This window comes from Hoplias malabaricus, chromosome 17 (assembly GCF_029633855.1).
Source record: "Hoplias malabaricus isolate fHopMal1 chromosome 17, fHopMal1.hap1, whole genome shotgun sequence".
NCBI classification, from domain to species: Eukaryota; Metazoa; Chordata; class Actinopteri; order Characiformes; family Erythrinidae; genus Hoplias; species Hoplias malabaricus.
Genome location: NC_089816.1, coordinates 15,977,654 through 15,990,530, shown reverse-complemented (window position 1 = coordinate 15,990,530; position 12,877 = coordinate 15,977,654). Strand labels below are relative to the sequence as shown.

General features: G+C 45.0%; 1 protein-coding gene across 1 annotated transcript in view; it reads right to left on the bottom strand.

Annotated features, from left to right (window-relative positions):
- Positions 1–12,877, bottom strand: part of spon1b (spondin 1b) — a 115,777-nt gene that overhangs the window by 27,317 nt on the left and 75,583 nt on the right. The window contains exon 7 of the mRNA XM_066649442.1: positions 3,329–3,393. Within this exon, the coding sequence (XP_066505539.1) occupies positions 3,329–3,393 (65 nt within the window). The remainder of the gene's footprint in view (positions 1–3,328; positions 3,394–12,877) is intronic.

Sequence of the window (12,877 nt, the reverse complement as noted above, 5' to 3'; positions counted from 1 at the left end):
CCAGGGACCTGGAGGATATGGGTTCGATTCCTGCTTCGGGTAACTGTCTGTGAGGAGTGTGGTGTGTTCTCCCTGTGTCTGCGTGGGTTTCCTCCAGGTGACTGTCTGTAAGGAGTGTGGTGTGTTCTCCCTGTGTCTGTGTGGCTTTCCTCCGGGTGACTGTCTGTGAGGAGTGTAGTGTGTTCTCCCTGTGTCTGCGTGGGTTTCCTCCGGGTGACTGTCTGTGAGGAGTGTGGTGTGTTCTCCCTGTGTCTGCGTGGGTTTCCTCTGGGTGACTGTTTGTGAGGAGTGTGGTGTGTTCTCTCTGTGTCTGTGTGGGTTTCCTCCGGGTGACTGTTTGTGAGGAGTGTGGTGTGTTCTCCCTGTGTCTGTGTGGGTTTCCTCCGGGTGACTATCTGTGAGGAGTGTGGTGTGTTCTCCCTGTGTCTGTGTGGGTTTCCTCTGGCTTACTGTCTGTGAGGAGTGTGGTGTGTTCTCCTTGTGTCTGCGTGGGTTTCCTCCGGGTGACTGTCTGCCTAAAGCACACGGAGCATTTCCTGCTGCTACAACATATCTGCCCCCCCTGTGTGCTGAATGTGTAAAAGGACCACTCTGGAACATTCATTCATTTTCTGTAAGCACTTATCCAGTTCAGGGTCGCGGTGGGTCCGGAGCCTACCCAGAATCATTGGGCGCAAGGTGTGAACACACCAGGGAGGGGGCACATTCACACCTTGAGACACTTTTGTGTCGCAAACCCACCTACATGTGTATTTAGACTGTGGGAGGAAACCGGAGCATCCAGAGGACACTCATAGACAGTCACCTGGAGCGGGACTTGAACCCACAACTTGCTGTGCCACCATGTTGCCCTTACTCTGGAAAATCTCAGAACACAAAGTTTCTCGAGATTTCAAATGTGAAAGGAGGTTTGTGTGATTATTTCCAGTCATTCAATCTTTGAATGGGGAGAGACCTACAGACCTCAGACTGACTTCCACAGATCTTTTCCAAAGATCTTTTCCCTCTTTAACACCAAGCTAATTGGGTTATTATTCTATAGACTTTCTCCATCGTCAGACAGTGTGTTGAGTAATATGGACTCTCCATTTAATTTTTCAACCAGTGAACTGACTCTTCCTCCTTTATCACATCTGCCACAGCCCATCTGTTGTTGCCATGTGTGTTGTTGCCACACTCTAACCCTTCATCACAGGTCAGTTTTGGACCACACAGCTGCTGTTGGTTGGATAGATTTGGGTGGCAGATAACTCTCGACCTAGTGGTAACACTGACATGCTGAAAGGCCCCTGGAGCAACTGAGACAAAGAAAAATGATGAATAGAGACAGAGATAAAGATAGAGAGGTAGAGAGAGAGAGAGAGAGAGAGAGAGAGAGAGAGAGGTGGTATAATGTGTCGAATAATGAATGTCACTGCAGCGAAGCGGATGAAATAAAAATCTTTTGTCACGTTTTCATTCGATTGAGAAGACAAGATGCTTTCTCCAGGGTCAAGAGAGGAGATGAATGAGGCGGCTGTTTATGCTGAAAACATGGTGCACACTTCTGATTGTGCACTATAGTGTAATTTCCACAGAGATAGCGCTCCGTAAGTTGGCACAGATGGTAATTAATCAAGTTAATTGCCCTGATTAGAAGCCATCTCCAAAGCAACTGTTGCCACTACAGAGGTGCTTTCTGAGGCCTGGAATATGCACCGCGTGACTCTATCGATTAACAGCCATAAAATATTCATCATCTGCCTCCTGACTCCCACAGACAGAACTTCATAAGCCTGAGCTTCAGAATGAGAGCGCGCTCCCTCTGTCTTTCTTCTCTCAGTCGTTTGTCGAGACACACACACACAAACACACACACACACAGTCTGTATTGTTTCTATATATTTTCAGGACATAACGTCCAGTATATCTTTACCATCCGTCATTGTTTATAAGGCTATATGATACACACCATCTCCTGCATCACTTCCACGTTCACGCATTTAGACTCTTACATTGTTACTCTGTCACTCTGTTCTTCAATGTTTAGGACCCCCACAGAGCAGGTATGATGTGGGGGGTGGATAATTCTCAGCACTGCAGTGACGCTGACGTGGTGGTGGTATGTTGACCAGAGGAGGATGGGTCACCCCTTGTGAGCCTTGGTTCCTCCCAAGGTTTCTTCCTCAGCTGGGGGAGTTTTTCCTTGCCACTGTCGCCCCTGGCTTGCTCACTTGAGGGTTTTACATTTGCCTTTACATTTCATGTCAAATCTTGTCTTACTGGAATTCTGTGAAGCTGCTTTGTGACAACATCAGTTGTGAAAAGCGCTATATAAATAAATTTGATTTGATTTGATTTAGCGTGTGTTGTGCTGGTGTGAGTGGATCAGACACAGCAGTGACTGCTGGAGTTTTAAAGCCGTCAGTGTCCCTTTCGTCTTCGTCTTTCGTATATTGTCTCATGTACTGAAAAGCTATCAAAACGAGTGCACTCACACACCTCACCTCATAACCGAGCAGAGTGGGAAGGTGGCAGTTGTTTGATGGGAATGAGCGCAGTGTGTATGCAAATTGTGGCGAGTTCTCACACACTCCTCATGGAGGAGAAGAATTATCTGTGGCTCTACCTGAGCGTCCTCCAGAGACTGCGGTGTGTGTGTGTGTTAAGTGGCAGCCCCCCTCCAGTGTTAAAGCGGAGCAGCTGAAGATTCTGGGCTCAAGGGGAAGCGTATTGCACATCAAAACGGAAGCCCTGCCTTTATCTCCAAATAAAACGCTGCATAAAATATTAAGCGCCTCATTAAAGAACGTGGGGAAACATCCACATGCCCAGCAGGTGCCTTGTGGAAATAAGCCACACTGCACCCCCCATCCCCCCAAAGCTGAGGCAAATATGTGAGAGTTGGAAGAGCAGAGGATCCCAGTGAGGGCAGATTCGCTAACACATTTAACACCAAATATTTCTCGTCGACCAACAACAAGGTAGTTTGTACCTCGTTGATGCAGCTTCTAATCATCAGGGATTGTTAGGAACATTTCTGTGAGGGTTTGATGATATGCAGCCTGAGGTAAGGTCAGTTCTCCCAATCCACACTTGACACTGGGCAAAATGAACTTAAGCTCATGTGCAGCTGCTTTAGAGAATCAATTCCATGTTTATATTATGCAAGATATAACAAATAAATAAATAAATAATAATAATAATAACTCAACACTATACCTGGATCTGCTCATGGTTCATTGGGGAATGTGGTAATGCGCCGTGAAGAGATTCATGGTGAGGAAAGACACTTCAGGCTGTGAGTGACAATAAAAGCAGAAAGCGAAAGGACACTGGAGATACTCACATATTGAGGGGCTGCCAGGCGGGCCACTGAGCTTTAGTCTTGATAACTGTCATAACGTCATCACCCTGGGAGAGAGAGAAAGAGAGACAGGGTCAGAGTGAAGGATAGAAGGGAAAAGCAGAAGAGAGAGATAAGGAGAGAAAGGGTGAGAGAGAGAGAGTGGAACAGAGATAGAGAGACAGTGAAGAGGAAACAGCAAGGTACAAAGAATGTGAGGGAAAAAGAGAAAGAAATAGAGAAAGGAAGAGAGTGAGAGAGGGTGAGAAGCAGGAGGGGGAGAGAGAGAGAGAGAGAGAGATATGCTATATTTAATCGTCAGGGGGTGTTTAAGATTCACATATCTATGGCAGCATGGTGAGATAAGTCCACAGTGCTGAACATCAGCGGACAGCAGCAGACATTAAGCTACAGGCGAAACACAGCTGCCACAGTCAGCGTGTGTGACATGTGCTTTTCTACCGAAGGACAGGATGTTCCACTGACAGCACAGAGCAGGAGGAATGGAAAACACACACGAGTGACCTACAGGGTCACCCTTTAGCTATGTGCCACCTTATTGATGTTGTTTACACACCTATAACTGAGGGGAATAAAGGTGATCTAATCATATCAATAAAGAGCAACAAAGTCTTTCAAGAAGCTACTTCACAAAGAGATTATAAGAAGTTGTTATCCTTGCAGTCAAAAGTAAAACTTTCATTCATTCATTCATTATCTGTAACCCTTATCCAGTTCAGGGTCGCGGTGGGTCCAGAGCCTACCTGGAATCATTGGGCGCAAGACAGGAATACACCCTGGGAGGGGGTGCCAGTCCTTCACAGGGCAACACAGACACACACACACATTCACATCTACAGAAACTTTTGAGTTGCCGATCCACCTACCAATGTGTGTTTTTGGACTGTGGGAGGAAACTGGAGCACCCGGAGGAACATTAAAAAGTGGACAATAGGTCGCTTTAAATAAGATTAAAATTACTGCTTATTACTGTTTCAATTTCATCCTGTAGGAGAGTGTGTTTTCCTTGTTTTTGCAGTGTTTTTTCAAGGTGTAGAGGCAGGTTTATTCCCACCACTGTGAACTTTTACAATGATGGGAATAATTTAAATTTGAAATAAAATGATTATCACTGTATAAAACTCAGTGATAATCATTTTGTCTGTGGTGAGGGTTCACCCAGAGGAAACCCACGCAGACACAGAGAGAACACACCACACTCCTCATAGACAGTCACCCGGAGGAAACCCATGCAGACACAGAGAGAACACACCACACTCCTCACAGACAGTCACCCGGAGGAAACCCATGCAGACACAGAGAGAACACACCACACTCCTCAAAGACAGTCACCCGGAGGAAACCCACGCAGACACAGGGAGAACACACCACACTCCTCATAGACAGTCACCCGGAGGAAACCCACGCAGACACAGAGAGAACACACCACACTCCTCATAGACAGTCACCCGGAGGAAACCCATGCAGACACAGAGAGAACACACCACACACCTCACAGACAGTCACCCGGAGAAAACCCATGCAGACACAGAGAGAACACACCACACTCCTCATAGACAGTCACCCGGAGGAAACCCACACAGACAAAGAGAGAACACACCACACTCCTCACAGACAGTCACCCGGAGGAAACCCATGCAGACACAGAGAGAACACACCACACTCCTCATATACAGTCACCCGGAGGAAACCCACGCAGACACGGGGGAGAACACACCACACTCCTCACAGACAGTCACCCGGAGGAAACCCACGCAGACACAGGGAGAACACACCACACTCCTCACAGACAGTCACCCGGAGGAAACCCACACAGACACAGAGAGAACACACCACACTCCTCACAGACAGTCACCCGGAGGAAACCCACACAGACACAGAGAGAACACACCACACTCCTCACAGACAGTCACCCGGAGGAAACTCACGCACACACAGAGAGAACACACCACACTCCTCACAGACAGTCACCCGGAGAAAACCCACGCAGACACAGTGAGAACACACCACACTCCTCACAGACAAAATTATCATCACTGAGTTTTATACAGTAATGCATCATTAAAAAGTGAGATCAACTGCAAGAGCATTCTCTGAAATGTGCCATTACTGTTCTGAAGCAGTCGATTCTGTAGCACAAATCCAAACTTTAATTAAACTGAATGGAGTGGCATGTTAATGTAACATGGCTCCAAGGCAGTATTTACAGCCACAGTGAATTCCTTTTGTGTGGACGTTCTTATCTTTGACCTTGGCTTAATTTTGTGTGAATGCATCTTTCTATACCTATGTGAATTAGATGTGAGTTCTCAGAAACAGGCATACTTCACCATGACCCCAAACAGAACACACACACACACACACACACACACACAGGCAGAGACAGGCACGTGCACATGAATAAGTGTGCATGTATTGAGGGTGTACAGACGGTTCCTGAGCTGTCTGATCAGTCTGACATCAGACATCAGACAGAGAAAACTGAAACAGACAGTGTACTCTCTGTATGAGTATCATTCATATGACAGTACAGGAAACGCTAAGAGAGTCTGAGGAAAAATCAGACAGCTTCCCAAGTGTTATGTCATGTTATTATCATTCAGAGAGGAAATCTTTGGCTTGGTGTTTTCTGTGAATTCAACATACATGTCTAATTTTAGCTCATTTTTATGTATTATGTATTAATCTCGTTAAATTTGGATTTAAACATGGATTTAAGCATTTATTATTATACGTTTTGGTAGGAAACAGAAATAATACAGAGATAACACAAAATTAACACTTTTTATTTTCTTCTGTGGTATCTAGGTACACTCCAGTTGGTTAGGCCTCCAGGAGCTGAACTGAATGTCTTACATTATTTGGAATCAACAGACCAGGTTTTAATTTTCATTCATGTAAGCGTTTATCCAGTTCAGGGTGGGTCAAGAGCCTACCTGGAATCATTAGGCGCAAGGCGGGAATACACCCTGGAGGGGGCACCAGTCCTTCACAGGGCAACACACACACATTCACTCACACACTCACACCTAAAGACAATTTTGAGTCTCCAATCCACCTACCAACGTGTGTTTTTGGACTGAGGAAACTGGAGCACCCGGAGAAAACTGACGCAGACACAGGGAGAACACACCACACTCCTCACAGACAGTCACTCGGAGGAAACCCACACAGACACAGGGAGAACACATCACACTCCTCACAGACAGTCACCCAGAGGAAACCCACGCACACACAGAGAGAACACACCACACTCCTCACAGACAGTCACCCGGAGGAAACCCACGCAGACACAGGGAGAACACACCACACTCCTCACAGTCACCCGGAGGAATCCCACGCAGACAAGGGAGAACACACCACACTCCTCACAGACAGTCACCCGGAGGAAACCCACGCAGACACAGGGAGAACACACCACATTCCTCACAGACAGTCACCCGGAGCGGGAAGCGAACCCACAACCTCCAGGTCCCTGGAGCTGTGTGACTGCGACTCTAACTGCTGCACGGACTTTTAAAATAGTCCTAAATCATACATTTGGAACAAAGAAAAAAAAAATAATAACGCTTGGGGGTTACAGAACATTCACAATTCCATGTGGGGTCACTTGTTCATAAAAAAAGTTTGTGAAGTCCTGTGTTAGAAATCCTTAAAGCTGTAGATATTGTCACTGGCGGTGAAAGCAAGCCATTGTCTAAATCGTTTCATTCAGTTGTTTATAGCTTTTGTAAGGCTGGGGCACAGTTAGAACTCCTTGTGGTGCAATAAATTTGAGCAGAATGGGCTGCTACACAATGTTGGTGTTTTTTTAATGGAACCATTTGGCTCGTGTTTTCTTAAAATGTGGCAGGATGCCTAGCGACATGCACTCGCATTGTGCCTCATAGGATTCCTTCACTGCTGCGTGGGAGTTTCTGATCACAGACTGGAGTATGCTGCACTTGCTCATCCAAAAACAATGGAAAAAAAAAAACAATAAAGGTTACCTACTCATTTTATAACATGGCCATGTGCCTGTGTCTTTATCTCCTGTATCTCATGTATCGAGAGTTTCAGAAATGAAGTTTGACATCAGAAAGCGAAAGTGAAAACCAAGTGTAAATGAATTTCCACAAGAGAGATGATGAGAACACTGTGTGGCGTAACACCAGAACAACAATTACTCAACACTGGGTCAGTAATGCACAAGCCCAATCCATCTCTGTAACCAAGTCCCACACTACAATCAGCTCTCAGGAGAACCACGGCTTAATCTCCCGCTATGGCCATTCAGGTGACCAATTAACAGCTGCCTCCTAGTAATTAAGCAATCACTCAGTTAATTGGCCAAATTGATGAATATTTTTCAGAGTGGCAGATGGCCCTGCGCATGCATGGAGACATTCATTTATTGAGCATCTCCCGCTTACTGAATCTCTTCTTGACTACTGAAACTGAGACAAACCCGCATTGCCCTAAAACAAGACAAATCTATCCTTTAATTTTATGGTGAGGCAATGATACATTAAATAATAGCAGTCGTAGCCTATAGTCTTTAAAGGCTAAGCACCAGCTCTATGAAAGTGTCAAACAAATAAATACAGTGGAATTTGAGTTCCTAACTTGTGTTTATTGACAGTCAGAAAACATGTTATTTCTTACTAACTCAAGTAATAAGGTTTAAAAGACCCCCCCCCCCCCGCCGAACGGTGTTCAGAAACTCTAATAGGCGTCTCGGCTGTGACGTAGATGGTGGACAACAACTCTAGAAGTTGCACTTAATTTAATGCAAAAAGACGAAAAGGTGTGTTGTTTTTGGCTGCAATAATTCAATGTACAGTGGGACATCTGTGCACAAATGGCCCAAAGATCCCAAAATATCCAGAAAATGGGCTAAATTTGTCAACTTTAAACGGGCACTTTGGAAAGGACCATCCGTTCACCCCGTTATCTGTAGTGCTCATTTCACTGGAGGTAAACAGGGTAAGTACACTTACTTCGCCTGTTTTAGTTGGTGTTAGTTAACGTTAGCTTGACTTGCTAAACTCGGTGGCTCAGATTACACTCGGCTACGTAGCTGCACTACGGAGGTTTATAATGTCGGATGAATTCGAGTTCGACTTCGATCACATTTACAAGAATAACGGTACCTCTAAATTTGAGTTTAGCTTATTGCTAGGCTATTGTCATGAATAATGTTGGTTATTTAGCTAGCTACATACTGTCATAACAGTCAGTCATAACAGTGTTTTACCGCAGCGTTGTTCAGTTGTTGTCAACCAGTGATGTCAAGGTTGCGTTCAAGAATTTCCGTAGCGAGCTCGGGTTTTTCCATCAATTTAATAAACTTGTCCATTTTAAATGAAATTAAGCAGATATTTTCATTTTAATTCATACTTATATATGTCCGTAACTAAAATAATGTGAAAAATTCATGGAGGTCCATTAAGTGGTGCTTAGCCTTTAACATTAGGTCGTCTAGACCCCCGACAATGGCTCAAAAGTGAGAAATCAATGGTATAAATTGGAGCTGAATGTCTTGAAGGAAACAAATTATGAAGAAACTATGGTGTTTGCTTGAGGGTGAGCTCAGTGTGGCTCCTCCTCATTTATAGGAACAAGGCTGTTTAGACAGGGTAACAAAGGAGCTGTGTTGTTTGATCCTTGTGGTATCATAGCCTGATTCATTAAGCCAGAACTGTGTTCTCTTTGATGCTGAAATAGCACAACAAACAAACATAAACACTTAAACGATATTTGGCGAAAACATGCATGAACACCTGCTACTTCAACTGCTTTTCCAATATTCAAGGGAATTAATAGGGCAGTGTGTGGAGTAGAGGTGGGAGTGTTTCCAAATTCTTGCCAACATTCCAACAGTCTTTCAGGTGATGATCAGCCCACTACAGCGCTAGACCATCCTCTTTCCTGCTGAACACAAAGTCAAAGCAATTACAGTGGTGCTGTCTGTAAACTAAAGCCATGTAACTGTACGGTCCCTGGACATGAGGTTGTCATCATAAAAAGAGAACAATAGAAGGAACAGTACAAGTCCCTGTGGAGAGCTGGTGCTCATACGGAATGAACTGCAGAGATAAGAGCCAGGAAATATGCTCTGTTTTCTGTCAGCGAGCTGTAATCCAATGACATACAGATACTTTAAGCTTCATTTGAATCCTTGGGATAATTAATTATACAGTGATTGATGCATTTTATCCTCGTATATTGTTGCCATCATCATAAAACTTATATAAGACTTTTTGAAAACACAATGCTGTGTACATTTCATCACTAATGGTGTAACTAAATAGAAACTTTTCAAAAGTTTGGAGTAACTTTAGTAGACTTTCTCAGCAGTTAGGCTCTGAAAATTCCCTCTAGGTCTCCAGCACATGTCTCCCATGAGACGTGACAAATCAGTCACCAGTTCTTTTCAAACTGCTGCTAACACTAAAGGACTGTACGACTCAACACGCTTAGAGGGGAACACTATCGACCTCGATTTTCGACTATGTTCACCTTAGCTAGGATCAAGCTGTGGGTGTACGTTATGGTGGTACTGATAGAAAGAAAGACAGACTGCCCCAATACTTTCATTATGTTTCATATCAGCGCTACAGCTCTGTACTCATTCCAGCTGCTCACTGTTATTTCTGGCAGAGCCTTGGAAGCAGTGGGAGATTTGCCTTGAGCAAGAGAATGATTGCACATCAATAAACTGACCAGTAGGATGATGGACCTACTCGATGTTTTATTTATTTATTTATTTATTTATTTATTTAAATCTTATACATCAGTGTTAGACAGGAAAATAATTTAATAATTAAAGGTCCATTTTAATAGTTTCCAAATCTTTACTGACTGCCCGTTGGCACTCATTGAATGTTAAGCCTGGCCGAAGCAAATGATAGAAATGTCCGCCCAAAAAAACGCAAATAGTGATGCGATTATAGTTTTTTGAAGACGGCAGCACCTCAAATTTTCTACCATTCACTGCTGGCATTTGTCATGTTTCCTAGTGACGATTGTACTTAAGGGTCTGTGAGGAGTTTGGTGTGTTCTCCCTGTGTCTGCGTAGTTGTCCTCTGGGTGACTGTCTGTGAGGAGTGCGGTGTGTTCTCCCTGTGTCTGCGTGGGTTTCCTCCGGGTGACTGCCTCTGAGGAGTGTGGTGTGTTCTCCCTGTGTCTGCGTGGGTTTCCTCCGGGTTACTGTCTGTGAGGAGTGTGGTGTGTTCTCCCTGTGTCTGTTTCCTCCAGGTGACTGTCTGTGAGGAGTGTGGTGTGTTCTCCCTGTGTCTGCGTGGGTTTCCTCTGGATGACTGTCTGTGAGGAGTATATTGTGTTCATCCTGTGTCTGCATGGGTTTCCTCCGGGTGACTGTCTGTGAGGAGTGTGGTGTGTTCTCCCTGTGTCTCCGGGGGTTTCCTCTGGATGACTGTCTGTGAGGAGTGTACTGTGTTCTTCCTGTGTCTGCGTGGGTTTCCTCCGGGTGACTGTCTGTGAGGAGTGTGGTGTGTTCTCCCTGTGTCTGCGTGGGTTTCCTCCGGGTTACTGTCTGTGAGGATTGTGGTGTGTTCTCTCTGTGTCTGCATGGGTTTCCTCTGGGTGACTGTCTGTGAGGAGTGTGGTGTGTTCTCTCTGTGTCTACGTGGGTTTCCTCCGGGTGACTGTCTGTGAGGAGTGTGGTGTGTTCTCCCTGTGTCTGCATGGGTTTCCTCTGGATGACTGTCTGTGAGGAGTATATTGTGTTCTTCCTGTGTCTGCGTGGGTTTCCTTCGGGTGACTGTTGGTGAGGAGTGTGGTGTGTTCTCCCTGTGTCTGCGTTGGTTTCCTCCGGGTGACTGTCTGTGAGGAGTGTGGTGTGTTCTTCCTGTGTCTGCGTGGGTTTCCTCCCGGTGCTCCGGTTTCCTCCCATGGTCCAAAAACACACGTTGGTAGGTGGATTTGGCGACTCAAACGTGTCCGTAGATGTGAGTGTATGGGTGAATGTGTCAGTGTGTTTCACCCTGTGAAGGACTGGTGCCCCCTCCTGGGTGTGTTCCTGCCTTGCGCCTAATGATTCCGGGTAGGCACCGGAGCCACCGCAACCCAGAAATGGATATGGGCTTACAGACAATGAATGAATGAATGAAGGAATGTTTATAACCCCACTGTGGGCACAGACAGCGCATGAGTTCTCATGCTCAATGCCAAGTGTCATCTAGAGGGGTATAGATGACCATCAACATGTCTTAACTGCATTTTTCTAGCATCTAGGCAAGGCAAGTTTATTTATAGAGCAACTTTCGTACACAATGGCAATTCAAAGTGCTTTACAGAGTGATACAGGAAATTTACAGTAGAATTTAAAAAGTGAAATAAAATAAAAACAATTAGAAAGTATACAAATTATTACTCTCCATTTCAAAGGTAAGTTCTCAATGTGTTTTTCTTACTTCTTTTTAAAGAGCTGTGTGTCTGAAGCCCTGGTCAGCTGGATTATCGTCAGTGCTGATAAATGAACATTGCTGATTTTATCAGACAAAGATATATTGGTTGGGGTATTAACAGAGGATTTTATTGATTTAATGACTAGTATAGATAAGACTTAAAATGATAGACACTGAGATGTTGGTTTTCAGCTCAGAATTAAAGCTCATTTTGTGTGTCGGCCTACAAGGAGTTTTTTTTTCTTTCCGTTGTAATTGGCCATACTGAAGAGCCTATTGCAGTCCACAGAGGAGTGCTTGTCTTCAAACTGCTGCTCTTGTAGTGTACTTCTTTTCTCTTTTATGACTGTTTTCAATTGTGATCGGGCCCTGCTGTTTCGCTTATCTCCACTCCGCTCCACAAATAAGCATTTTTGTCCTCATACAGATCAGCAAAATGTCCCCGGAATGTCAGAAGGTTCATCTTTTCCTATCATGGTGGGAACAGTTGGTAAATACGGCGCTCAGCCAGGCCGACACCCAGACACCCACTCAGCGGTTTTTGAGATGAGCAAGTTTGCAGCACACACACACACACAAAAAAAGAAAAACGTCATACAAAAGGGTTTGGTTGATGTTTGTCTGTTGCTGCCGCCTGCTGTTCTCCGAATCCTTTTATCTCTCTGTAGCCTCCAATCCAACTCCCAGCACCTTGGGGCAAATCTGCTGCTGTCTTTTCTCTTCTCTCCCTGACAAAGTTCTGACATGAAATTTCTCTCTCTCTCTCTCTCTCTCTCTCTCTCTCTCTCTCTCTCACACACACACACACACACACAAAATCCCCAGCTCTCTCTCTCTCTCTCTCTCTCTCTCTGCTCCAGCTCTACTCTAAAACAGTCATGTACATCTGCAAATACTGTATCATATGCAATAGACCACCAATAGGTCACCTGCTCAGCCAAAATCCCTCCTGAAATGAGAACTAGTTTGTCTCCTCAGTTCGGCATCACACCAATCCAATCCAACACTGTATTGGATGAAGCTCCACCACTCCAGAGAAACCACAGCCCTAAACATTAGGGTTGTCTACAAATGAGGAGGGTTGTGGGTGCCAGCCGTGGTGTCTGAGACTGGCTCAGGT